The sequence below is a fragment of the Annulohypoxylon maeteangense genome (assembly GCF_022496945.1).
Source record: "Annulohypoxylon maeteangense strain CBS 123835 unplaced genomic scaffold GGS22scaffold_16, whole genome shotgun sequence".
NCBI lineage: Eukaryota > Fungi > Ascomycota > Sordariomycetes > Xylariales > Hypoxylaceae > Annulohypoxylon > Annulohypoxylon maeteangense.
In genome coordinates this window covers 221,925-247,549 of record NW_025953263.1, presented here as the reverse complement: position 1 = coordinate 247,549, position 25,625 = coordinate 221,925, and the positions used below count along the sequence as shown (strand labels likewise).

Genomic DNA, 25,625 nt, shown 5'->3' with positions numbered 1-25,625 from the left:
CTTTACCAGGTTTAAATCTCCGATTACTCTCAGTCACTATGAAGTTTCTAGTGCAATTCATACTACGGGCATAGATTTTCGCACTTCACAAACGTACCACCTATTATTGTTGTGCGGTCCTCTCACCGAGACCATACTTGCAGCTTTATCACACCTGACCATCAATCGACTACTATCTATACCACTCATTCTCACCGCGTTCTTCTATTACGCCTTTACGCTACTCCTCTTCGTTTATTCATGAAGTTCTTGCTCTCATGATACTATGATCAACCCTTCCTAGAGCATTTTATTACGTTCAAAAGAAACTCCCAATTGAAGTTGAAATTCACGAATGTAAATATATGCTGACGAATACTTCATTAGGGCCACAATCCGACACGCAACCATAAACAACTGGGGCGATAGCGGCAGAGGCGGCGGCAGAGGCGGTAGAGGCGGCGCGGGCGGCGGCCGACAACCCCATAATGGTCCCCAGAGTCCCGAAGGCCGCATTAACAAGGTAAGTAAAATGAATCGAAATGTAGACGCCATTAGCTAATATACATTACTAATATATAAATAGAAGAAGAAGAAAAGCAAGAAACAAATAGAGAGAGACATCGAAAGGGCCGAACAGAGGCTTGCCGACCTACGAACGCAGGTAAGTCTATCCTTATTTAATCTATACATAGTAGCCAACAAAATATTTAATCGATTAAATAGCTTTCGACCACCTCCCCCGACTCCAGCAACGGTCCATCTGATCTTAGCAGTAGTAAAAATTCCTCGGGCCCCGCCAACGGCGACGGAGGCTCTGGCTCTGGCTCTGGTTCTGGTTCTGGTTCTGGTTCTGGTTCTGGCGGCGGTGGTGTGTCTCCTGGTAAAGGGGCCTCAGGCTCTGGCGGTGGAGATTCTTCCAGCGTTATGAATCTAGATTGTAAGTTTTCTTACTTAAACAAACGTAACCCCCCGCTAACCTGGATATAAAGTCGCTAACTTAAATATTGATTAGAGACCTCATCATGTGTTGTGGATGACCTACTCTTTGCCTGGGGTGGGGGTTGCTATTGTACAATACAAAGTTTCAATGCAAGCATCAAATATTGCTACATCCATATCTCCCGCTAACTGGCAGTGTGGGTATCGGTACCTCGGCTTATCCGCAAACAACTACCATAGCGTAGACTGTGTAGCCAAAGGTTTGCTACATAAGCAGATGCTCCCGCATTTTTTTCTAACTACCCCACAAAGGGTAAGACAGCTTGGTCGACTGGCGTAGTGGTTATCGCGTCTGTCTTACATTCGCATCTTGATGGTGTACTGTGAGCACACAGAAGGTCGCAGGTTCGATCCCTGCGTCGATCAACACTAGGAAATAATCGCGTGGTTCTTTCCCTTTCTTTTTTGCTGATTTTGTATTTTTGTTGATTTGAATAGTCGTTAGGTCAATCAATAGTATGAGTGAGCTCCGAACTTCGAATTGTCAGGTTGAGCGAGGGAGGGCGTGGGGCGAGGACTGGAGGGATTACGACTAATTTTTTGGAGATAGATTGGACGGAAAGACAAGTCAATATTTTTAACACGAAAGTATAGTAGTTCAACATAGATGGTTTGGACGAAACTTGGTGTTTACGGAATTGTAAATCCCAACCTGACAAGAGCAAGCGAAATCAACTACGGTCTATTTGTCACGGAACGCGTCTTCCTCATGGCAATGCTCAAGGCATCGATCATAACGAAAAGTAGTTTATGAGATCAAAAATTGCGCTCCCTACGATCCACGAGGGATAATAGAAGAGGGTCGACTCCGCGATGTGCAATGCAGGTCTCTCCCCTTGCGAACCCCAATGCTTGAGCTGAGGTGCGCGGAACAAGGTAAGTATGAAGAAGAAAGAAAAAAAAAGGTCGAAAAGACGGGAGGGAGGCCAGGTATATATAGACTTTTGGGAAAGGCGTAATCAGCCAGGCGGCAGAATTCCGGACTAGGCACATGCCCAGTGCGTAGCCAAGTAAATAGGTACCTAAGTAATTTCTTCATACTGTATTAGGATTAGCTAAATTCGCAGCGAATAGCCGCTATTAAAGTTCAAGTATTTAGGGAACTTAGCCACTGTAGAAAAAAGCAACACGGTACGAAAGTACTTCATCTACACGGCTTTGGGTTATTAGCACCCTCCCTTTGTCATCGACATCAACACCTTCAATATCCATGGATGTACTCAGTAGTGCGACAACAATAGTCAATGTACTTTCTTTCACATTAGAATCACTTCGAGATTATTGATGTAAACCTTCATAGTTTGTCAATATACACTCAATTCTCTGATTAAAATGTACAATGTCTCGTATTTCCAACCCACAAGACACTAATTACCTAAACTCAGCCCAAGTCAAATTATCTTCTACATGATGGTATACTTAAATTGAGGGTTTCATGCAGACGCTTTGGCTCTCTTCCCCCTCTTAACGCCCTTACCCTTCTGCCTGCCCGCGGCTTTCTGAACGCCAGTCCCATTATCCTTATCCTGTCCATTATCAACCCCATTAACTTCACCATCAGCATAGTCATCATCGTCATCATCATCAATCGTAATAGTTTTAGTAGCCTTCCTCTTCCGTCGTCCTGACGGCAGAGCCGGGGTCTCCTCCTCGGGGGTAGCAAGGTCGGCTGCTTCTGCAGCCACAGGAATACCATCCACTACAGCCTTCGCGCGGAGCTTATTAACGGCCTGTGCCATACGCTTGCTTGCTTGGGCTCTCTGCCTTGGGGCAAATGCCTCCTTAGCACCCACGCCAACGCTTCCTTCAAAGTATCTAGTAATATTACTTTGTGTGCCTTCTGCCTCTCGCCGATTCATATCTCTTATGACGGGCACCAAAACCTCGTCAGTGCGATCCTCGCTCCATCCAATTGTGCTCATCAGGAATTGGCGCAGGCCCGCTACGTCAGGAACTCCCCATTGGAACTGTTCTGCATCGCTGTCAACTTCCGGATGCAGGTATGCCTCAAACACGGCTGGGCTCGGAAATCCGGGAGGAAGGAACAGCTTTGTACCCTGCGACTTCCGAAACTTTCTCCGGAACACCGACTTCTGGTCCGCTTCTTTGGGTCGGCTGTTGATCTGGACGTCCTGCCACCACTCTTTGAATTCCGCGAGTCCGTCCCTGCCGGGGAACTCGGAGAGGATCTCGACCGCAGTCACGGGTCCGACTCCTGGAAGGCCCTCCGTGTAATCAGAGCCTAGTAATTGGGCTAGTGATATCAACTGTTCGCGTGAAAGCGAAAGCTCCTTTTCGAGATCAGACCCGAGATAACACTCAACAAATTTGTTACTATTGAACATGTTTTTGTATACTCGGGTGCCGCCGAAGAGGAAGGTATCTGAATCGTCTGTGACTATGCCGTCGACAAGGCCAAGTTTGACCAGCTCGGCACACTGGGCCTCTGCTTCCATTGGAGCAGTTATGTAAGGAATACCGAAAAATCGCAATAGAGCTTGGCATTCGGTAATCATAACCTGGGTGACTTCATCTGCATCTCTCCGGTCCTTCTTCTGCTGTGACCGCAACGCTTTGAGTTCTTGTTCATAGGCTTCCTGATTTTCTTTCTCAGATTTGTGATTCAGCTGACTAGCGAAGCGCGCGTGTTCTTGCGCCTCTTCCGCCATCTGTACTAGTAGCTCTTCTTCCTCGGGGTCACTAAATTCATTATCATCAAAGTCATCCCCAAAAATCACCTCATTAGCATCATCTTCGGCTATAGTTTCCGATACATCGGGTTGCTCGACGGCTTTAGGTACGGCAGCATCCACATCTTCGAATACTGGCTCCGGAGACTCTGCTTCGGCAACGGTATCATCGACGATAGGGCCGGGCTCGTCTGGAGGTTGCATAATTTCGACCTCTTCGAACTCTGGCTCCGGTGAAGCCGGTTTGGACGGTAATTCCGCATCCACGGTTTCATCCATTGCCTCGGCTTGGGAAGTAGTCTGCTCTTGTATAGCATCTGCGCGTCGCGTATCCTCGGTTTGGCCTTCTTCATTAGCGATCGGAGGGTTGATCTTTATTAGGGTAGCAGGAGACAGCCGTGATGTGCTTCGGTTTTCTCCATGTGTGGGAGTTTTCTGACTGCGTTGTGGAGGTGCTTCAATTATTTGAACATCGCTCTCATCATCGGAAGATTCGATCTCAATTATCGCCTCTTTACGCCGCCACTTTTCCTCTTCAAATGCGGCTTCACGATCTTGCTCGTTGATTTCACTTTCAATTACTCTCTGAGCTTTGAGGGAATCACGGATGTCCGAATCATTTTGCATCATCCATGGTGGGAGTGGACGGGATTCCTCGCTTCTATGATCGATGCTCTCTTGTGCTTTACTCTCTTTTGCCATACTTTCATCATCGTCTCGTACGAAGCCGCCAGCAAGTTCATCGTCAGAATTTGGTTCCATATTGACCTCTTTCTCAGGGGCTTTCGAAGGCACCTGCTTATCTTTTCTTGCGAAAATGCTAGATTTCCAGTCTAATTTCTCAAACGGTAGAGGTCCATCAAATGGATTTTTCACGTTGGAAACCGCAGGTGTAACTTGTTTGAGGACCGGGACCTTCTTCTTTCTTTTCGATGACAGAGCTGCTCGTAGATCAATATCGCTGTCGCTGCTTCCATTACTGACTCGTCGTTCTAGTGCAGGTCTGGGCGCAGGTCTCGATACAGCTGCATTGGCCCTGTTATTCACGATATGTGCGATCATGCTACCACTTGTTGATGAAATCGGCTTTGATTGCTCAACAGCTTTTTGTGTCCATTCAGGGACGGGAACATCTTCAAATGCTTCTTCTTCCTCTTCCTCCACCTCTTGTTGATCTTTTGAAGTTACTCCATGTTGGTTCCGAAGCGACAGCGCAATCGCTCGATTAAGGTCCTCTTCCTCGTCGTCTACAAGAAGATTTCCTCCCTCATCATGTGCCTCAAAGAGACCATCAACGTCGTTTGTAGTGTTCCCGCCAACAAACAACGAGTCTTCATCGTCGTCGATGATAGCTTGAGATTCTGAGTAGACTTTCGGTAGTCGATTGACGCCTTCGATAGGAACATCTTCAAAATCATCATCTTCCCACTCATCGTCCTCTTCCTTGTTTTGGTATTGAAAATCCAGAGCATCCACATCAATAGGTTTATGCATCTCACCATAATCCCTCTCTTTGCTGATAACACCCAGGGCCCATCCACCTTCAGCCCCATCATTCTTTACGAGGATGTATTCACGGTCCTTTTCTCCGGCTATTCGTGCGTTTTTGGCTAGTGTGAGATCAGTCCCAGTCATGCCAGCTTCCTGCATAAGCCTTTGCGTCAAATGATTCCGCTCTCTCACTCTTTCGATCTGGAATCGCGAAAATGCCATCCTATCAGGGAACATGCCGTCCAGCTGCTCTTTACTTAGACCCATCCTTAGCCGGCTTCGTATTCTGGCAGCGTTTAGGATGTTGTATCTATCGACAGGTGGCAGACTTTTGAAAAACTCGCCCTCAAAGTCGATCTTGCTAAAATCGTAGACGTTGATATCCTCGCCGCTATTGAACTGTCTCGCATAGTCTTCCAATTCTTCAATACTCATGATACGCGGGTCATCTGGCTGGCCCATACCATGAATACCACTGTCCAAGTCCGGTAGATGATATGCATCCTGCTTGTAGAACTTCCTGTTTTTTTGGCGTTCGGTCTGGCTCATTCCTAGCTCATCCACATAGACCAGCTTATCTGCATCAGGAATCTCTTCTGTAGGCTCTTCTCTCTCTGGTTCTCTCTGCTCTTTTCTCCTCTTTCTCTTCTCATCCTCCTCCTCTATCATCCTCTGCATCTGCACCGCGAGCAACTTTCCCGCAGTCCTCACCGCATCTTCTCTCCTACCCTCTCTTCTCTGCTTTCGACTCCTGATAGTCTGTCTCTTTAGCGCGGGGGCGCCACCGTCGAATACGAACACGGGTCGGATGCCGAACCATAATAGCTTGCATATACGGCGGAAGAAGCCTACAACATGGGAGTTACGCAAGGCGTTACCCTCTTTGTCGCGCACGGCTTTCAGGAATTGGTAAATCCAGATGGAGGCATCGACGGCGAGTCGCTTGCGATTGAGCGTCGCAAGATTCGTGGGTCGCGCGCATGGCTGGACTACGGTCCAGAGACCGTTAACACCCATGGTGTCGGGAGACTCGGGTTAGGGATAAAAGCGCGATCCAATTCAATATTGCAAAAGAAAAAGGAACACTCATGTAAAATCTAAGTATGGCCGCATGGTGAACGGTGTTAATCATCAATACAAATGTACGAAATAAAAGTACCGGGTAGCTTTTAGAGCTGTGGAGTTGTTGCCTAGAATTAGAAGCTACGATATGAACAATAGCAATGACGATGACTCGATATAGCGGACCTACCTAACCCGTTAACCGTGGAAGTGGCTGTCGCGTTCTTATCGATAAGCCCTACGACGCATGCCCCACCATACCTGCTATTCCAGCATTAATGAAAGAGCAACACTTCTAATAAATAGTTGCGAAGAATTCCCCTAGTCGTCCAATAATCTCCTACAATCTCGCGACAACCCGCCCGAGGAGTGCAGTTCCTCGTCATGGAGGACAATGCCGAAAAGGCAGAGGCCGGGGCATTTCTGAGGTCGCTTCTCAACAAGAACCTGTGCATCTACACAACGGACGGGCGGCTATTCATAGGCACATTTAAATGCACCGATACCGTAGGTCCCGATATACACTACAACCGGACATATGCTGATCTAAGTCTACGCATAGCACAGAAATGTCGTCCTATCGCTCTGCTACGAATATCGACAGCCGTCGCAACAGAAGATCGCCGAAGCCGCAGCCGCAGCCGAGAGCTCTGGCAAGGACAAGTTGGCTGCGGACATGACGTCGCGGTATTTGGGCCTCGTCGTGGTCCCCGGTGAACATATTGTGAAAATGGAAGTCGAAGAATTCACTAGTCAGGTTAAAAGTCGCTCGATATTCGATAGAAAGGACATATACGGTCACCAATGATAATGGTGTGGATGTCAGATACACGAAGGAGGAAACTGCGCGATTGCGCTGCTATGGAGGCTGGTCGAGTCCTTGCGGGCTGAGTAGATCAACCATCATAGAGCCAAAGTCTACTTGGAACCGACCAACATAGACCTCTTACCTGGTAGGGTACTTATGCCTTCCGATTACAGGTAATAGGCGATGTGCTTTATGAGGATACCTTAATATTGGGGATTGACATGTACACTCTAGTGCATATACTTATAGCACATGTGGGATCTACAAAACCTACCTGTATTGTTAGCACTAGTCTCCCGATAGCAATACCTGGACGAAGAGAAATCACGCATAGCAACCTTGGAAATTAGTTGACTAATTAATATATCTTTGGCTTTCAATGTTCATATTCTAAATTAAGAACGTTGTTCAAGGGGTGCAATGCGATAGCTAACGTTCTATATCGGGATGTGTGAAGTGGATTATAAGATCAATGTGATCTTGGCGAGTCAACGCCTACTATCATATAACATGAACTAGTTATTAAGAATATATTTTCACTTATCCATTAGGAAGATTCGTGTCATCTTGTTATAACCGCTTTTGTGTCATCTCTTGGTTCAACTAGGTCAGAATCTCAAATTGCCGAGCAGACGTAACACAGCCCAATTCATCCTACAGAAAAGTTGTACCGTAGCTTCATAGCGCCCCCCAAGCAATGTCACTTTTGGAATATAGAAAACAGGAACTAGTTCGAAACTTTGCGGGGTCTCCAGACGAAGAATCATACTAAGCCGTTATGAAGCTAGAGCCTAGGAAGGATGAGATCCTAGGGGAACGGTGCCGCGCTACAGCTAACCGAATTGTGCTGGAGGTGCGTCGGGGCTGGCTTTGGTCATTGGTTGTGCTTAAGCCTTAGATGCACATAATGTCTTGATTTATCGTCCGTGGTGCCTGGGTATTGAGATGGTAACTCTTGGTGAAACTCCTGAATATGAACGGGTGTGACATATAGAAAACTGTTGTCATTGTCCATCAACATGGCTGGACGAATGGCTTTCTGTCTCCTATAGCAATGTTTCCATTCTCGGAGATACTGTTAACTAAGACATGTTTCATCGGATCAAGAGATTGCCATAAAACGCCGTAGTACAATTGTTCAGGTCCCCCAAACTCCGAAAAGTTAGTATATTCGCCTGCATATATTAAGTAGGAGCTTGGCTAATGTTAACATCACGTAAACTTTAGAAATGCTGTAAAACAGTTAGCATATCACAAATTCGTGTAGCTCATCTGGATCGTGACATGTGAGTAAAGGTTCCAATAGGAAAACCCTCCTTCTGAATAGCCACAAATTCATCTAGTAAATGGCCGGTCCGGTGAAGATATCACTCATTTCCCGTCTCAAGATACCGGAGGGTTGATTTCGGTAGAGGATGACAAATGAGGGGCTAATCGAGTGGAAGCCACTTGGTTGCTACCGGGGTGTAGAATATGAGGGGCATGAACGCAATGTCAGGTGCGACTGCCGACCTGCAAATTCGTGTACGCTTAGTGTGAATATAACAAGAGCGATGCATCACTTAGTAACTGCACACAAAATCTCGGCGCCAGGTGAGATCCACAAGTGTGCTGGGCTTCGAAGGGTCTCATAGTCGGTGAAACTAAATTCATCTTTCCCCTTGTCATTAGTGTATAACCGATAGACTTGCTAGGGGTTTAGAGTTAAAACGGACCAGCGCCACGCACATTCTTAATCGACTATTCATCGAGTCTCCGCCATTATGTCGATGTACACCGTACCGTTCGTCATTAATGGCGAGGAACGTCAAGCCGAGAACACCTTCGACGTAAAATCTCCAGATACTGGCGAGGTCCTGCATCGATGCGGCATTGCAACGGAAGCGGACGTTGTCGCAGCTGTTAATGCAGCCGCAGCTGCGGGTCCACAATGGGCAAATACGCCCGCGGCCGAGCGGCGGGATATTCTTCTCAAGGCAGCTAACATCATGGACAAGAGACGTGATGAATTAGCTCAGTATATGATGGATGAAGTTGCAGCAGCACGTGGCTGGGCTGACTTCAATCTCAACCTTGTCATCGACATGTACAAGGACGTGGCTGGGCGAGTCGGTGCCGTAGAAGGCACTGTCCCCCCATGTCAACCTGGGCTCACTTCGATAGTGGTAAAGGAGCCTTATGGCGTTGTGTTAGCGATAGCGCCTTGGTAAATATCTCCCAGATTATTGAGTGACCTAAATCAAAGTTAACCGCTTCAAGGAACGCGACATACATCCTAGGTACTCGCTCGGTACTTTTCCCCATCGCAGCGGGCAACACGGTCGTTTTCAAGGGATCCGAAACAGCGCCTCGAGCTCATCGTGCTATCGTGTCTATCCTGAACGAGGCTGGAGTACCCAAAGGAGTAGTTAACTACATCGTCACTGACCCAGCCCATGCACCAACAGTTACGGAAGCTCTCGTCGCAAACCCGAATGTAAAGAAGATCAACTTTACAGGTAGCACGGCCGTGGGAAGAATAATCACAAAGTTAGCAGGCCAATACCTGAAACCTATCGTCTTGGAACTCGGAGGAAAAGCGCCAGCTATCGTCTGGGAAGATGCGGACCTAGACCTTGCCGCAGAACAAACCGCTCTTGGCGCCTTCTTCTTTTCTGGACAAATTTGTATGAGTACGGAGAGAATCATCGTACACAAGAATATCAGTCAGGCGTTCCAGGAGAAGCTACTTGGAACCGTAGAGAAGATGTTCTCGTCCAAAGGCGATGCTTTAGTTCTAGTTAACACTCAAAGTGTAGAGAAGAACAAGAAACTCATAAAGGATGCAGTTAGCAAGGGCGCTTCGGTTCTAAATGGAGACGTGGACGCCGAAGAGAGTTCGAAGACGAGAATGAGGCCATTAGTGATCAGTAAGGTGACCTCCGATATGGACCTATACAAACAGGAGTCATTTGGCCCATCGGTGAGTTTGATCGAGGTTGAAAGTGAGGAAGAGGCACTACGGGTGGCGAATGACACCGAGTATGGCCTCACGTCTGCGGTTTTCACCGAGAATCTGAGGGTCGGTCTGAGGTTCGCAAGAGGCATTGAAAGCGGCGCGGTTCATATCAACAATATGACCATCCATGACGAGATGACGTTGCCGCATGGAGGAGTTAAGGCGAGCGGGTATGGTCGATTCAATAGCTTGCCCGGAGTTGAGGAATGGGTTAGAACAAAGACTATCACTTGGAGAAACTAGGTAATACCCAGGCCCTGTGTCCTTTAAGAGTAGATGAAGAAGTCATATTAAAAGACCAGAATTTAACTATAACAACATTTAAAGAGGAGTAGTTGCTATTTATTTCTTCAATTCTGCTAGGAAGTGATAACTGACTTTAGGTTTCAGCTGGTGCCCGAAAGAGTCTAAGACGAAAACGTGTGTATTATTCAAGGTTGGAAACCACGATCATACGGCAGTCGGCCACTATTGAAGTAGCACCTGCAGTTGATTGCAACCAATAGCACAGCTTTGATTGGTCCAGGCTTCCCTTCCTAATGGATAGTACAGAGTACGTACCTCTAAATTCTTCAGCATACATGGGTCAGTACAGAAACACCAGGGGCGACGCACCTCAGTCAATCATAACGTCATCTCGAAATATTTCTTAAAACTTTTTTTCTCTCCTTCTCCAAGCAACAAAATAGAAGGGCAAATAATTACCCACAATGGGCGCGAAAGCATCAAAACCTGTTCAGTCGGCGACGCGGAAGTTCCCCACGAGGGCGCCCGGTAATGCCGCTCCACCACATACTCGACCACAGCCATCGACGCAATCTCGTTCGGAGCCCCGCGCTTCGTATGCGAAAGACGACGGTGAGTAACAAGTCTCCAGCCGCCCTGACGAGCATATCGCTGATGAGCGGTGTGTTCTGCGATTAGCCATCAAAAGGGACAGCATAGATCCAGATCCGAATCCCTCGACAAACGCAGCGTTCTCGCAGCGCCTGAAGCAGATGGGTGTTGCAACGCCGAATCCGACTCTATCGAACTCGTCGACAGCATCTTCCTACCCCGGTTTCCCGGAGCAAAAACCGGGAGCACCCAGTTTTGCTCCGTTATCCCAGAACCGGACGTTAAGCGCGCTTGAGGCGCGGCAGCGGTTGCAGGAACGCGCGCAGGCCGAGTACGAGGATAGGAGTAAGGGGAGCGAATTCCTGGATGTGGGGACTCTAACGCAGGTCCTCATAATGCAAGGGCGAGGTGTCCCGCATGCCGATATCGAGAAGAGGTTTAGGCTGAAGAGCGGCGTTGTCGAGAGGTTAGGTCCTAAGGGAGTTACCGTGCCATATGGTCAAATTTTATAATTGGGTCTAAATTGGGATGGAAAGAGGAAAATCACAGCATTGTTAGGGACATAAAAGTTTGTTGTTTTTGGGTGTATAATACTATGCATTCGAGGTATTTCAAAAGGTACGTAAAAGCGCCATCTATCATATCGCCCTATACGCTCCGCGCCTGTAATATACTTATCCCAACTCAGTATCCTCAAGCTCAACCACAAATGATGCCCATTCGTTCATCCGAGAAGGTCGCCCCCCAGCATATATCCTGTAAATCTACTACCCAAGGTGTCAATATTCATATGATTTACCAGGCGGAGTGGCCTCCGTCGATGCGCAAGTCGGCTCCAGTCATGAAGCGACTAGCGTCACTCAACAGGAATACGGCCGCGCCACGGTAGTCCTCCGGCTTGCTCAGTTTGTTCAACATGTTCTGCTTGGGCCATTCAACACTCCGGTCCGGGAACTTCTCGAATAGTTTCTGGACCATTTCCGTCACGATGTAGCCTGGGGAGATTGTGTTTACGCGGATGTTCTTGACACCCCACTCCATAGCTAAGTTGCGACCGAGTTGGAGCACGGCGGCTTTGGAAGCGTTGTATACACTAATAGCGGGTCAGGTTTTTGGTGTTTCTAAAGATTTGATAAGAGGTTGAGACTTACGGGCAGATCAGGCCACGATTTGCGACGCTACCACTCATGCTGGCGATTAGGATGATACTCCCGGGTGTATCGTTTTCGTACATGTATTTTGCAACTGCCTGCGCTGTCATCAGCACGCCGGTAACGTTGACTGCCAGCATGCGGTTCGAGTCCTCTGCCGTATAATCTAGAGCGGCGGTCTCCTGCTGGATACCAGCTGCTGCAATCAAGCCATCGATGTGTCCCTCTTTTTCAAAAACTTCCCCGGTAATCTTCTGGAGGTTGGCGGCGCCGTCTAATACGTCGACTTGGTGGTAATACATTGAGGTGCACAGCTCCTCTTTTGCTCGACGGGCTACTTTGTCATATTTCGAACCCGAAGCCGGCTCGGGTTGTCTGTCGTAGACGTGTACTATCGTTTACTAAATTTAGCGTCCTGCCGAACAGAGAATAATTCATCGCCCATACCTGTAGCGCCTGCTTCTAGAAGTGCTTCGGCTTGAACGAGGCCGAGTCCTTGTGCTGCACCCGAAACAATAATGACCTTGCCCCTCAAATCGAATTCAGGCAGCACCGAAGGGCTTCCCTGAACCGGCTCTCGCTTAGAACCACGCATAGGAGTGCTGTGGAAGGATCTGTGTGCTGGCCGATCACCGGTAGGCCATCTGCAGGTCGCCGATCCTGTCACCTTAGCGGCGGCAAAGCCGCATGCCGGCGTCGCTCGCGGCGTCGCGCGGGCGAGCTTGCCTATGGAAGGAGCAGCTCGAGACATCCGCGGAGCAAGCGTCGCCATTGTGAGTAGACCTTACTCCCGAGGTCTTAAGAGCTCTGGTGGTGGGAGCCTAAAGGGTCTGTATAACCTTATGTTCTCTAGCCGACTCAAGTAGGGAACCCCTGACCCGGATAATGCAAGTTGATGTATGTCTTGTTGAAGAAATTTGACAACCTGTAGGGCTAAGAGACACAAGGGGTGGACAATGGCATGGGTATCCAGGAACAGGAATGGTGGTAGATGAGCGATAATGGAGGAATCCCATTGTGACTGAAGGTTTGCTCGCGTCGGGCATCCTATATAGCAAAGTTTAACCCCCTGCTCGAGGCAGCCATCGTGGGCCGAAGCTCTTATCCGCCAAGGTGCCTCGTTACGCCCAAGTCTAGCCCCTCTTCCCCTTGTCTTTTAAGACAAAGCCGCGGACATAACTCCTAGAACTAGCGACGAGGCAAATGAGAAAGGCTGCTGATGGGGGGCTCGCTCCGCTCCCCTCTAGGGAAGAGAGGGGCCAAGAGCTCGGGTGTTGGGACGAGGGTTCAATGATTATAGAGCTAAGTATATCCATCCCCACCGGTACAGCAACGTTCCTAGGAATAACTTGCCTCGACTACCTAAGTAGGTAAATTGGGGTGAGGGGACCGGTGAGAGGTTGAAATCCGATATGTGACTAAGACCGACGAACATCAAAACCTGTAAGGTATGAAATCTGGCTCTCGGTGACACCGTAAGGCTATCAGAAACACGACAGCTTCGCTCTCGAGGCGTTACGGAACCCAGAATCGACCCCCCACGTGCCTATTCTCGAACAAAGAAAACCGTAGTTGAACCATCAGACAGACATCACGGGGCAATAGTTTATAGGCTTCGGGTTACCTATTCGGGCAATCCACGAAGGACTCAGTGAGGTGGAGTTAATACGGATCCCGCTAGCCAGCGCCAGGCTCATCCTTATTATAAAACATTGCACAAAGTTGACCGTATGCCGTAACAACTTTTATGATCACGTTTGAGACTAAGGTGGTTTAGTAAGTTAGGAGGTTATGCTGGACCCTGTCTACATGTCTACATGTCTACATACAACCTCGATGGTCTATCGACCGGACAAATCGGCGAGTGGTTGGGGGTATAATATTCGTCGATATCAGACCCTACGCCACATGATCGCATCTTTTTCGGTTCTGTTTCCATGCATCGCTGCCTCACTACAGATGAATACGACTGTGTATACAAGCTGCGAGTCCCCGCATTGCCATGCTTCTGACTTTCCCCGCGATTTACTCTGGGGTCAGTGAAGGTTGCAGATTGGGGGTGGTTCATGATGAATGGACCAATGGCGTTCCCCTTTAGGGAGTGTCAAGGTATTGGATAGGCTTAGGCTTAGCTCTGCGTACAGTTCCGCCACATTAGTGTTTTATAAACCCGCTAGAAGAAGTAATACAGCAGCTACTAGTGAGTCGTCAGCAAGATCTGTCTTGTATATTCGCCTAGAAATTCCACTCTCCCGCGATTGGTAAGCCCAAGACAGACACGCCTACCCGTCCGCCTGAGGCTTATACTTCGTTGTCCCGGCTCCCCGTTGTTGACTTGTTGACTTGTCAACTTCAAAGGCTAATTGATAAGATTGCCGGTCCGTTGCCGTCGAGGAAATGCGATAGATCAATTCGGCACTTAGCGTAGTCATCGAAAACGTAAGAATATTTACCAGTGGTCGGGTGTTTCTGGTACAATCCCCTGCCCCCCGATGCACATACAGCAAGACCCCTACTGCAGGATATAGTTGACGAAAATGAGGAGTTTCTTTAATTGGGAAGCCGCCCGCGTCTTCAAAGTTCGAATCACGCGTCCTTCCTCGCAAACTACATTTCTATTTCTAAGGGTCCTCCGAAGGGTAACATTCAGGGTCTCACCTCTACTCGGAATGGAAGCCTATCTCTCAGCCCTACACGCCTGCCGGGAGGGCAACCTATTAGAAATAAAAGCGCCTCTGGCGGATGTTTAAATAATAGGTACTATCTACAAATAACCAAGTGATGCCTCAATTTCTTCGGCCAAGAGGTAATGTTGCTATTCGTACGTGCCTAAGCCGTTCAATAACCGGCAATGGCTCCTAAATGGCATGCGGATGCGAAGCATGAGAGAAACGGTGAATACCAAATGGCAAGAAAGTAGTCACAAAACGATTTGCCGAGTAGGAGCATCGAGACAACTCAGAATATCGCCACCGTCGTCAAGTCTTTCCCCTAAAAAGAGCGAATTTCATGATATCGGCCTTACCGCTTGTTCTTGTGGTTGTTCCGCAACATCGATATTTCAAAAGGCAATAATTGATGCCCAATATGTGAAAAAAGCAATTTGTCCAACCTCCAAATTTGCACGAGACGACCGAGACCCTCGTCGAGAATCTACGGCATTCGGAAACCAAGCCACCTTGAGAAACGCCAAAGACATTCACCTACAAGGTGTATTAGAAATGATCATGGGCCAGAGATAAACGCGAAACTAGAAATGCCAGAGTAATTACTCGAAATATTAAAGACTAACGGTTGTTACTACTGCCCCTAAGCGTACTCCTTTATCCCTCGACTAAGTACTGTATTATGAAAATTTTACCTACTGCCAGTATCTCAGGAAGAGAACCCATACATGGATCCGAGCAATGAGGCGAATAAATATCTAGATTACCGACCGAAACGTGACCAATCTTATGAATTCGAGTGGTTTGACAGCATACGCAGTCAGGAATAATCTCGGTATTACATATAGATATTGACAACAACGTGTTCGTTATCCATGATTTCGATCACATCTTCACCTACCTAGATAAAAGACCATATCTACTATTTCCGACCCGTAGAGCGGCGTCTCACAAGCTTGCATGTGACAGCATTTGCATGAGCTACGTATGAAGATTGACTAAATGCCGGTTCAACCCGCGACTGCAGTTCCCCAAACCGTCACATCTAACTGTCCAAAGCCCAATAACCGTCAACATGGGCGCCGTCCTCCAATGAGAGCAAATACCAAAAGCCGCAAATTATGGGGATAGCAGTATGCCAGATAAGCTAACTACGACCCTTGTGAGTCTAAATTAACTCACCGCTACCGCGGAAACCGGTTTTCGATGACGTATGTGAGGATATGCTGTAATATCTGCCAGATAAGACTCGTCGTAACGTTGCCGGGTCAAGATTAAACCCGGTAGAAACTTACCTATGAATCGCCCAAACGACTATGGTGTTGAACGCAGAAGGACCCAATGTACCACTGTTATAGCCAGCACATACATCTCTGATCGTTATGACGTTACAGTATAGGCAAGACTACACGTTGAAGAGAGGTGAATCCCAGCCGAGGATAGAAACAGAAGTGGTTTCGATATTTCCGCTCACCGAATATGGAAACAAGGGTATTATTAAGGTAGCACTTATACAGCACGTGGATATGTAGACGTTCATTAGACTTCACAGATGTCACACTACACCCTGGTTCTTGTTAGTATACATGGATCTAGATAGGGTCTTCGGGAACTGCTTAAGGGTTCTATCTTCCGGCCAATAATCGAATCACACATGGTTTATAGACAAGTGAAGTTTGGTACGCGGCACCAGGTGAAGGTGTACTTTTCTAGATGCCGGTTGGGAGGGCGTTTTTTCTTGAGGCTAAATAGGTTTGGCAAGTCGGAGAAGAAATGAATCGCTAACTAAACTAACCTTATCGAAAGCCAAGTCTTCTATATCGAGATCGGTCACATGCTAGATGCTAGATATATCTTCGGTAGAATACCATGTTTAAGCCGTCCATCGAACACTCTTTTATACTTCCGCTCCAATAGATTAATAACAGATTGGAAACGTCCTGTGATCTACTTACTATGGTGTTAGAAATACCTTATGTTATAACTAAAGTATAAGGACGTAACTTCGTAGGTATTTAAGTTCATATGCATGCCGATGCCGAAAAGGACGACTTGCTTAAGACTGTGAGTAACCCCGAACCAGGATTCTGAAAGTAGGATTAGGTATTACGTAAAAGTTTTTGGTACTGAACGAATATTATACCGGGATAGCATAGCTCTATAAGTGTTACCTAAGGTAATGGAGCTAATGGTGGGCAATTTCTAGTATTCACTCTTGTTGATAGAACAAGGGGTATTCATAGATGCTGTTACCCGGACACTGTTGCTGACGCGGTATGAGTTGGATCCATGTGAAATGCGTGTTACTTATGAGAGTTTGCCAGCACTGCCAGCGCACTTACGATGAGGAACGTTGACTCATGATTTATAGATGTTTCCAATTATCATAAAATTATGCTCGAGTTGTGTTGTTGAAGTGTTGGGAATTCAATGACAACTCCTCACAAGCCACAATAGACGCATGTTTCACTTATTGGTGACTAATCCTCATTTGCTGCATATTAGTAATACGCCACATTACATAATATGCACTTAGAAAAGGAACACTCTATAAATGCATGCATGGTTCACACTGTGGAGGTTTGAAATTAGCCCCATAATTGTTACGTACTTCAGCTGCGCCACAGGAAGGAAATAGGGAAATAGGGATCTCCATTTTCAGCCCTTTTTGCACGAGGCTTTGTTTTAGTTACCATCCGATGTCCGATTTTCAGTCCATTCCCTATTAGAGTTTTCATAGGACCGAAGCCGTAGTCTTCATTGAATGGCTTCGTTGATATTGTGGCCTTTATGCAGTCCCAATGGCACGTGATGGGGGCTCGAGGCTGACAGCTGTCTGGTGAGTTACATCGTGACCCTGCTACCTCTGAATAGCGGCTAACCTTTGACACAGTTTTCTTGCCTCGTATATCTGGCTATCATGTTCTTTACAGCGACATTCATTAATAGGTATGCCCATCTTCGTTATGTTCCTCTAGTATGAACATTTGATGACTGACCGCCTTATATAGATCAGCCGCGGCTGTCTTCATTTTTACTCCTTTTCATTTCAGGTATCATAGCTTTCATAGCTAGCCTGTTTTCAAAATGGCTTCCCGGCGCAGATGGAAGATTTGGTATGTTCAGATTACTCTCTATTGAAGAAACGACTTCTGACATTGAGCGGTAGATTCGGAGGCTGTCATAAAGGGAATGCAGTCGTCTCTCCCACACCGCCCTCGCCGGTTTTATGTGCCTTGTATCATATTTCTCATCGTTTTTCGATTAGAGATCGTGCATAAGGTTATGCGTGACTTTCAATGTGCCACCGAAGGCATAGAGGTAACACATATCTACCAAAGCAATGGTAGACTGAACTGACATTTCCCAGGCCTTTCTTCCTGTATTCCTAGCTGCTCACGAGTTCTTCTCGCATCGTACGGGCCAGGCCATGTCCGATGACCCGGAAGAGATGTGGGGCAACCCCCTAGACGATTTCAAGAATTGGCTCATAAGCTCCCCGATCACTCTTTTTTTCAGCACCATTCTCTTTAGCTATGGTGTTTTCATGGTGGGCGATTTCACCACAAGATCTAGTTATTTCTGCTCGACCTTGGTGAATCAGAGCTCGTTCACTGTACTCATACAGTGGTTGGGAGTTTTCACCGATGCTGTCATCATCATTATGTTATGGAGAGTGCTTTCGTGGGCGAGAACAACGAGGAGCCGCCTTCGGACTCTAGGTGGGATTTTGATCTTATCATCTACTGGCGTCTCGCTTTTATGGATGGCAACACGAGTTTCCCAGCATCAAGAAATCATTGGCCATCATCCTTTCAGGGGAATCGGCTCCCTTTACTTCTTTGACGTTTCTAGTACGGCACTCCTCATCTCTACCCTCATTATCTCAACGGCGCTGTGGATCTGCGATTCAACAGTCTTGGAGCCTATAGCCATTGCATCTTTTACCTCGGGCTTACTCGGGAGTATTCAAAATGTTCTGTTGATCGGAACATACCAGCAGACCTCTCCAGGTCAGCCACTGCTAGTACTTGCTGTTATCTCAACTGGGTTCATTCTTTTTACGTATGCAAACAACATGAGATGGATTATCTTCTTCAAGCGGGTGTTCCTCATGTTGTTGCTTGCTTCTATATTCATCACATCTGCCATCTTTGCTACGTTTAGGAGCAAGCATCTAGACCGCCACCCAGTTGATGATCTCGTTTATAAGAACAGGGTGGAAGCCGACCGCTGGCTACGGCACGCAACTGTTAGTACTACACTAAAATCTGCGGTCACCGAATATAAAGACCGCCACCAAGGGCGCGACCCACCGCCGTATTTTGACAAATGGTTCGAATTTGCGCTGCAGCGGAAATCTGTTGTCATCGACAGATTTGACCAGGTAGAAAAAGATATCCGACCTTTCTGGGGTATGAAACAACAAAAAATCCAAGAGGGCTTGGATCGATTGAAGGTGTTGCCTGACATTGGAATCATTACTATCGCAGAAGGCAAGGCATCTCACAACCAGCTTGTGGACCCCGTTCAAAATGTGATATTGGACGAGGCAGTATCGATGATTTCAAATTTTGTTGAGTATCTTCCTGATATGTCTATTGCTATCAACATGAAAGAACGGCCTAGGGTTCTAGTTCCATGGGACGATATTCATAGATTCATTTTGGCGGGCAGCAAACCTCGGTTCCAACTTCTATCCTCTCGCTCACGCAACCGCCTAGTGGATGACCCAAAGCTAACGGACGTTAACCCCGCCGACGTGTCTAAAGAGGTTCTAGGATCAAATACCCAGCCGTATGTGTCCCCGAAGAAATTTAGACAACTGGAGGCCTTGGCATGTCCTCCGGGGTCGGCAGCCCGCGGAGGCGTAAACTGGGACACGAGGGATTTCTGTTCCTCGTGTGTCAAACCTCACTCGGAAGGGCAATTCTTACAGGATTGGGAGATGTTCCTTGATCCATGCCACCAACCTGACATATTCAACTTACATGATTTACACACTACCCCTCATCTCCATGACCTACATCAAGATCTCCTGCCCCTCTTCAGTAGGTCAAAGACAGATAGTTTCAACGATATCCTCATACCACTCGTACGCCCCGTCAACCAGGACCCAGACGAGGTCGACTTCGACAAGAAGAAAGAAATCGTGTTCTGGCAAGGGGATGCCAAAGGCTCGCAAATCGTGACGACTCAATCCCTGCTCGGCGGCCATCGTCATCGACTAGTGCACCTCGCCAACAACGCCAGCGTCGTGGATCAAGTGTCCATGCTCCTCGGCGTCCAAGCCAACAAGAAAGACAAGTTCCAATACGAGGCAACGCAGGTCAAAGATGCGAACGGACCGCTACCATTCGAGTTCTCGTTTACCAACACCGAATCGTGCGACGACACCAACTGCCAGCTCCTGCAGCGGGAGTTCGGCTTCAAGGAGCCGGAGAAGGCCTTCGATAATAGGTACGTGGTACTACTCGACAGCGCAGACGGACCACCACAGGATCTCATACCGACGCTCCGGTCAAACAGCGTGCCGGTGCTATCGTCCGTTTTCCGAGAATGGTTCACCGAGCGGTTGATGCCGTGGGTTCACTTCGTTCCGGTGGACCTCAGATACCACGCTCTGCACAGCACGATGGCGTATTTCATCGGCTTGAAGAACCGCGGCCCGATTAACGGGAGACTGCAAACCACCGACGGCAGACACGAGGACGCGCGGTGGATCGCGGAGCAGGGGCGTAAGTGGGCTGATAAGGCTGTTCGTAGAGAGGATATGGAGGTTTACTTGTTTAGACTCCTGCTTGAGTGGGGTAGGGTCATCGATGAGAATAGGGATAATTTGGGCTTCACGCTGTGAGAGTGGCGTATGTGGTGGGTGAGGGATTTGTGTAATTAGAGGTACCTGTACCTACATATGTATACAGCAACATCTACGTACATTTGCATGGCATAGAGGTAGTTGCTGGGGACAACTAAGTGGGGGTAATAAAAAGGCGTTTCGGACATTAAATTTGTTCATGTTGTGTTCGGATGGTAGTTGGTGTTTGCCACAGAAATGGGATCCATCGTTTAGGAACTTTCATGCATTTTTTGTTACGGGTAGCTTATAAAAAATAGTAGCCAGTGCTTTTGGAAAGTGTTGACTTGTTGTTCTAATGTTTACTTTCGATTTGCTCTTGCTTCTAGGTATCAGGTAGGTACCTAGGCGGCCACCGAGAAGAGACACCCGTGAGAACGCCACAATCTACATTCTGATGACTATCAGCCAATGCTCATTTTGGTGAGATGCGAGTTGCCGCAGTTTTCATGCGTGAACTGGCCTACGCTACTTCAAATGTTAAACACGGCTTGTAGCGAGATGACTTGATTTGCTGGTGCTTTGCAATGTTCTATCAGAAAGGGGAAAACAGCATGAGCGGAAAAATAAGTCTATCATCCTAGGGTACCTAGTGAATGAAACTGAAAATATACATATTGTTGAATTATGTGATCTCTCAATGCGGTACTGATCATGAATACTTAAAATAGAGTAAATAATTTCTCTCTCCATTCCCAAGTTTTATTTATCAAGATTCTCGACTTATTCCAACATGATGAGATCTGGCTCTGGCAAGCATGCCATCGATACCGCCACAGATGGTGAGATGGCCAACAAACGACCTCGGACTAGTACGACCAGCCCTTCACGTTCGGACATCGGAATTCCAAGAATTAGGGTTGAAAACAGCAGCAGCAAGGGTGACCCGATGTCAACAAAGATTGGGACATCAGGATCCGGTCTAAAACCACCTGTGTTATTTATTCAGACCGACATCCATCATTTGGATAAGAATAAAGATAATGTTTCGATGTATAATACCGATGTGCCTGAACTTGTATGGTCTGATTGCGAATCAGAATACAGCGGCAGAGAATCAAGTTCGGGCGATGAAGATTACCCCGATACCGATGACGGTTGCACAAGCCTAGCGATCCGCGAGGGTCCATATGCTGACATTATTCGCGAGTTGAGACAGAAGGGAAAATCTCGCTTCCCGTTCTATATGATGATGAAGCTGGAAATGAACCGTCAGAGAATGTTGAACGATCCAGACATGCGAAATTCTCTAACGACAATGATCTCTTCTCCTATGAGATTTGAAATCATACATGCATTTCGCCCATCGAATGATTATTACAGCGTGAACCGTGAACGAGAAACTGCGGTGATCGGAACAGCTCGAAGTCTCGAGATAGCCAATGTCAAGGCTATGTCGTACTTCTATCAATATCACCATGGGGACATGTGTAGACTGGGTGTAAGAAGGAGTAGCCGTCAGAATCGCATGCAATTAAATTTTGTGCAGGATAGCGGGTACAATGGTATGCACTCGTTTGAGATATCCCGTCCCGTTTGCGGCGCAAAGGACTATTGACGGCGGACCATAAGGCCGATTCCGCCAACCCGCCAATTCAATTAATGTATTGAAATGTATACAGTATAATACAGTGGAATTACGTACAGTTTGAAAAGCATTCCACACGGTGCCCCGAATCTTACAGGGGTCATAGCGCTACAGGGCGCTGAAAGCCCTGTAACTTATAAGGGTTATAGCGCATAGCCTTTTTACATAGATACTACCTAATAAGGCTCGGCGTATATCACGTGATACCCCTCGCTTTGAACTATTACGCGAATATGTTTATTTACTTACTTATTACGCACTTAACTAAATCGAATTAATCGATTGAATCAGATAAATTAATTGACTTAATTCGTTTCGAAAAGGTTGAAATATTAATGATAACCTTAGAAGGCTCTAGCGCTAGCTTGAGGGCTTTTTACATACCTAAAAAGCCAACTATAAGGTATAAGGAGTTGATGCGCTATAAAGCCTATAAGCTACAGGGCTTCTAGCGCCTTCTAGCGCTAACACCCACTGTAAGATTGGGGGCACCGTGTGGAATACTTTTCAAACTGTACGTAATTCCACTGTATTATACTGTATACATTTCAATACATTAATTGAATTGGCGGGTTGGCGGAATCGGCCTTATGGACCACTCTACTATTTGACTTGGGGTATTGACTTAATGGGTTGCCTGGGACTCTCGGCTGTTCGTGGCATGGAATGTTTTAGCATGGTTTATGTGAAGGAGTCGCACAATTTTGCTTGAACGGGTGTGAACTGGGTTAACTTGTTGTGCTTAATGGAGACGTGAACTTAAGGGTTCGATAGATCTTGTATGCCCTGGGCTTGTATGATTACCTAGGATCTGGGTATCAAAGTACTTTGAGTGGCTAGCTTTGCTATCTACAAAGAAAAGCAAGAAAATGTAGCATGTTTTATATTCGCGATGGGCGTTTGCATGTATGTACGTAATCCCGCTTTCCCGCCATTCTTAGGTAATACTTATCGTTCTTATCGATACCATGCTGACCTAACACAGTATTGTTTCGCAAATTGCATAATCCCTATTTTGATGAATTATTGCATGATGTGACGTCGTGTACCTGACAAGGCAGCTTCTCTCGACCTTGCTCCCCACTTTGACCAATCCAATCCCGCATCACCAACTTCACAATTTCACTTCTCTTACCTCCTACCTTGCCGCGACAACGTTACGGACAACTACTCTATCCCTTTTTAAGAAGCATCTTTCGACGGCAACATATCGCGATACGATACATTTAAACCTACCGTCATATCATTCATGGTCATATAATTCTAAGCATCCCAATTACGCGGTTACGAATTAGGCTGCGGCGATAACTAAACCAAGACCCCACCGACGATGGCGGTCATTGACGAAGATACATTCTCCAGCATTCCTTGGAATAGCAGTAACAGTGCATCCGATGCTGCAGATTCAAGCTCTTCGACTACTGCAGTAAATCCTGAACCACCTACCGCCGAAGACCAACATCATGGAGAAGAGTTGCAGCTCCAAGACCCCGGATTGTCCGGAGACATACTGGAGTGTATTGTATCGGAGCCTCGCAAGGAGCAGGATGGCACCAAGGACGCTTTTGTATCATATCTGATTACTACAAACGTAAGTTCGTCCTTTAGAAGAATCATGGTCTAGGAAGTTTTCGTATTAAATTACTAATTACTAATTCCTAATTCCTATAGTCAACATTCCCCTCCTTCCAGAAACCCACATTCACCTCCCGTCGTCGCTTTACCGATTTCGTTTTTCTCTACAAGTCTCTTTCTAAAGATTATCCGGCATGCGCCGTACCTCCCCTCCCTGACAAGCAGCGCATGGAATATGTACGGGGAGATCGCTTTGGCCCAGATTTCACTAATCGCCGAGCCTACTCTTTACAACGCTTCCTCATGCGCCTTACCTTACATCCTATCCTCCGGCGAGCACCTATTTTACACACCTTCCTAGAATCCCCCGACTGGAACGCGACTATGAGATCCCGCGCGGCTAGAACTAGCACAACTTCGGACCAAGGCAGCGGAGGCGTCTTCGACAACTTCGCTGACACCTTCATCAACGCATTTACTAAAGTCCACAAACACGACAAACGATTCATAGAGGTACGCGAGAAGAGCGATAAGCTAGATGAAGATCTGGGACATGTTGAAAAGGTCGTGGTGCGAGTAGCCCGGCGGGAAACGGACCTCGAGATAGATTTACGAGATCTCACAGAGCAATTCCAGAAGCTCATCACCCTCGAACCGGGGGTTGAAAGCGCCGTCCACGGGTTCGCAGCTAGCGTTGAGGACACGGCAACCGGACTAAAGAAGCTGCGCGAGCATACGGACCAGGATTACCTCGGCAGTTTGCGAGATATGCAGGCGTACAGCCAAGCGCTCAAGAATTTGCTCAAGGCGCGCGAGCAGAAACAACTCGACCACGAGCAGCTCACAGAGTACCTCAATAAGTCGGCAGTAGACCGTGAAGCGCTAGCCAGCGGATACGGGTACGGCACCACGGGCGCGCTGGGCGGCGCCGGCGGCTTCATCCGATCCAAGATCGAGGACGTGCGGGGCGTGGACCATGAGGCAAGCCGACGCGAACGCCTGCGCAAGCTGGAGATGCGCATCGACGAGTTAACGACCGAGGCCGAGCGCGCGAAGAAGACAAGCGAGGCCTTCGACGAGGAGGTCGTTAAGGAGGTCGTGGATTTCGAGCGCATCAAGCGGATCGAGCTGAAGAGACAGTTCGGCGGCCTGGCCGACGCGCATGTGGAGTTTTACGGGGGCACTATTGATGTTTGGGAGCAATACGTCCGGGAGATGGAGAAGGAGGGCTTGAGTGAGTCGGCGTATACGGGTTGAACGATGGGCATGGAAGGGGCTTTGTCGGCATGTCAACGGAACCTGACGGTTGAGTAAAACTGATTGTTTTGTTGCGCATTGCCTACCTGACTTCGACCTCGACCTTGAAGGAAAGCCAACGGTCCTTGGGTGATTACCTAAAGCTACGCAAAGCTCATCAGGGAGCTTTCATCGATTCCATTCCCAGGTTCGAGAAAGCAAAATCCGAGATGGCGTTGAGGGACGGATGTACGGATGGATGTATGTAAGCAAGCCGGAGAGCGAGCAAGCAATGGAATGGAATGAATGAACATCAGGGAGTTAAGGGGGTATTACGGCGTTGTAGGGAAATTTGTGTCCTGCTGTCTCATAGAAAAGAGAGTAGCTTTCTGCTTCTTGTTCACTTACATACATTGGGCGCTTTTACGTGGATCGTGAGAGGTGACTATTATGTGATTGACTCCATATTACTGGAGAATTTACTTCATGCTCCGATTCATGAGAACAAGTCGCATTTTAGATCCAAAATTTGTCATGATCCACTTCTCCGGATTGACCTATAAGATAGCATCAGTGGTTTAGTGGTAAAATCCATCGTTGCCATCGATGGGCCCCGCGTTCGATTCGCGGCTGATGCATTTCTTCTTTTTTGTCGCGCGGCACTCTACTCCTCAAGGACGTCTTA

General features: G+C 47.4%; 9 protein-coding genes and 2 non-coding genes across 11 annotated transcripts; 9 read left to right on the top strand and 2 right to left on the bottom strand.

Annotated features, from left to right (window-relative positions):
- Positions 1-240: 240 nt before the first annotated feature.
- Positions 241-994, top strand: GGS22DRAFT_191336 (uncharacterized protein; the record flags this gene model as incomplete). The annotated part of the gene is made up of 5 exons (XM_047965106.1): positions 241-245; positions 367-502; positions 566-643; positions 706-919; positions 972-994. 5 exons carry the CDS (start codon positions 241-243, stop codon positions 992-994), a joined length of 456 nt encoding a protein of 151 aa, XP_047815999.1.
- A 252-nt stretch (positions 995-1,246) lies between these two features.
- Positions 1,247-1,347, top strand: GGS22DRAFT_t113. The gene has a single exon. It is a non-coding gene; the product is annotated as a tRNA-Val (tRNA).
- A 948-nt stretch (positions 1,348-2,295) lies between these two features.
- On the bottom strand, positions 2,296-6,342 carry GGS22DRAFT_48581 (PIN domain-like protein). The gene has a single exon (XM_047967209.1). It carries the CDS (start codon positions 6,177-6,179, stop codon positions 2,415-2,417), a length of 3,765 nt encoding a protein of 1,254 aa, XP_047815998.1. The 5' UTR covers positions 6,180-6,342; the 3' UTR covers positions 2,296-2,414.
- Positions 6,343-6,523: 181 nt separating this feature from the next.
- GGS22DRAFT_170357 (uncharacterized protein) lies at positions 6,524-7,413 on the top strand. The gene is made up of 2 exons (XM_047962431.1): positions 6,524-6,731; positions 6,787-7,413. Exons 1-2 carry the CDS (start codon positions 6,609-6,611, stop codon positions 7,030-7,032), a joined length of 369 nt encoding a protein of 122 aa, XP_047815997.1. The 5' UTR covers positions 6,524-6,608; the 3' UTR covers positions 7,033-7,413.
- An 884-nt stretch (positions 7,414-8,297) lies between these two features.
- On the top strand, positions 8,298-10,440 carry GGS22DRAFT_48574 (aldehyde dehydrogenase). The gene is made up of 2 exons (XM_047967208.1): positions 8,298-9,238; positions 9,292-10,440. The coding sequence occupies exons 1-2, from the start codon at positions 8,796-8,798 to the stop codon at positions 10,271-10,273; spliced, it is 1,425 nt and encodes a 474-aa protein (XP_047815996.1). The 5' UTR covers positions 8,298-8,795; the 3' UTR covers positions 10,274-10,440.
- A 300-nt stretch (positions 10,441-10,740) lies between these two features.
- Positions 10,741-11,379, top strand: GGS22DRAFT_191332 (uncharacterized protein; the record flags this gene model as incomplete). The annotated part of the gene is made up of 2 exons (XM_047965105.1): positions 10,741-10,888; positions 10,955-11,379. 2 exons carry the CDS (start codon positions 10,741-10,743, stop codon positions 11,377-11,379), a joined length of 573 nt encoding a protein of 190 aa, XP_047815995.1.
- Positions 11,380-11,520: 141 nt separating this feature from the next.
- Positions 11,521-12,970, bottom strand: GGS22DRAFT_48542 (putative 5-keto-D-gluconate 5-reductase). The gene is made up of 3 exons (XM_047967207.1): positions 12,466-12,970; positions 12,019-12,409; positions 11,521-11,960 (listed from the first exon to the last, which is right to left on the bottom strand). Exons 1-3 carry the CDS (start codon positions 12,788-12,790, stop codon positions 11,663-11,665), a joined length of 1,014 nt encoding a protein of 337 aa, XP_047815994.1. The 5' UTR covers positions 12,791-12,970; the 3' UTR covers positions 11,521-11,662.
- Positions 12,971-17,329: 4,359 nt separating this feature from the next.
- GGS22DRAFT_170352 (glycosyltransferase family 90 protein) lies at positions 17,330-20,820 on the top strand. Its single transcript, XM_047962430.1, has 5 exons — positions 17,330-17,523; positions 17,578-17,633; positions 17,696-17,800; positions 17,854-18,005; positions 18,055-20,820. The coding sequence occupies exons 1-5, from the start codon at positions 17,486-17,488 to the stop codon at positions 20,539-20,541; spliced, it is 2,838 nt and encodes a 945-aa protein (XP_047815993.1). The 5' UTR covers positions 17,330-17,485; the 3' UTR covers positions 20,542-20,820.
- A 276-nt stretch (positions 20,821-21,096) lies between these two features.
- GGS22DRAFT_195922 (uncharacterized protein) lies at positions 21,097-22,099 on the top strand (the record flags this gene model as incomplete). The annotated part of the gene is made up of 1 exon (XM_047965744.1): positions 21,097-22,099. The coding sequence occupies exon 1, from the start codon at positions 21,275-21,277 to the stop codon at positions 22,097-22,099; it is 825 nt and encodes a 274-aa protein (XP_047815992.1). The 5' UTR covers positions 21,097-21,274.
- A 1,123-nt stretch (positions 22,100-23,222) lies between these two features.
- GGS22DRAFT_170349 (uncharacterized protein) lies at positions 23,223-25,481 on the top strand. Its single transcript, XM_047962429.1, has 2 exons — positions 23,223-23,720; positions 23,801-25,481. The coding sequence occupies exons 1-2, from the start codon at positions 23,460-23,462 to the stop codon at positions 24,959-24,961; spliced, it is 1,422 nt and encodes a 473-aa protein (XP_047815991.1). The 5' UTR covers positions 23,223-23,459; the 3' UTR covers positions 24,962-25,481.
- A 26-nt stretch (positions 25,482-25,507) lies between these two features.
- On the top strand, positions 25,508-25,578 carry GGS22DRAFT_t114. Its single transcript has one exon. It is a non-coding gene; the product is annotated as a tRNA-Gly (tRNA).
- Positions 25,579-25,625: the final 47 nt, after the last annotated feature.

Excerpts from the sequence above, each read along its gene's own strand:
- GGS22DRAFT_48542 (XM_047967207.1), bottom strand. The coding sequence starts at position 12,790 with ATGGCGACGCTTGCTCCGCGGATGTCTCGAGCTGCTCCTTCCATAGGC. Across the intron at positions 12,410-12,465 it reads TCTAGAAGCAGGCGCTACAG|TACACGTCTACGACAGACAA; the intron begins GTATGGGCGATG and ends AGTAAACGATAG. Across the intron at positions 11,961-12,018 it reads AATCGTGGCCTGATCTGCCC|TGTATACAACGCTTCCAAAG; the intron begins GTAAGTCTCAAC and ends ACCCGCTATTAG.
- GGS22DRAFT_170349 (XM_047962429.1), top strand. The coding sequence starts at position 23,460 with ATGGCGGTCATTGACGAAGATACATTCTCCAGCATTCCTTGGAATAGC. Across the intron at positions 23,721-23,800 it reads CATATCTGATTACTACAAAC|TCAACATTCCCCTCCTTCCA; the intron begins GTAAGTTCGTCC and ends TAATTCCTATAG.
- GGS22DRAFT_170357 (XM_047962431.1), top strand. The coding sequence starts at position 6,609 with ATGGAGGACAATGCCGAAAAGGCAGAGGCCGGGGCATTTCTGAGGTCG. Across the intron at positions 6,732-6,786 it reads CATTTAAATGCACCGATACC|CACAGAAATGTCGTCCTATC; the intron begins GTAGGTCCCGAT and ends GTCTACGCATAG.
- GGS22DRAFT_170352 (XM_047962430.1), top strand. The coding sequence starts at position 17,486 with ATGGCACGTGATGGGGGCTCGAGGCTGACAGCTGTCTG. Across the intron at positions 17,634-17,695 it reads ACAGCGACATTCATTAATAG|ATCAGCCGCGGCTGTCTTCA; the intron begins GTATGCCCATCT and ends CGCCTTATATAG. Across the intron at positions 17,801-17,853 it reads CGGCGCAGATGGAAGATTTG|ATTCGGAGGCTGTCATAAAG; the intron begins GTATGTTCAGAT and ends ATTGAGCGGTAG.
- GGS22DRAFT_48581 (XM_047967209.1), bottom strand. The coding sequence starts at position 6,179 with ATGGGTGTTAACGGTCTCTGGACCGTAGTCCAGCCATGCGCGCGACCC.
- GGS22DRAFT_48574 (XM_047967208.1), top strand. The coding sequence starts at position 8,796 with ATGTCGATGTACACCGTACCGTTCGTCATTAATGGCGAGGAACGTCAA. Across the intron at positions 9,239-9,291 it reads GTGTTAGCGATAGCGCCTTG|GAACGCGACATACATCCTAG; the intron begins GTAAATATCTCC and ends AACCGCTTCAAG.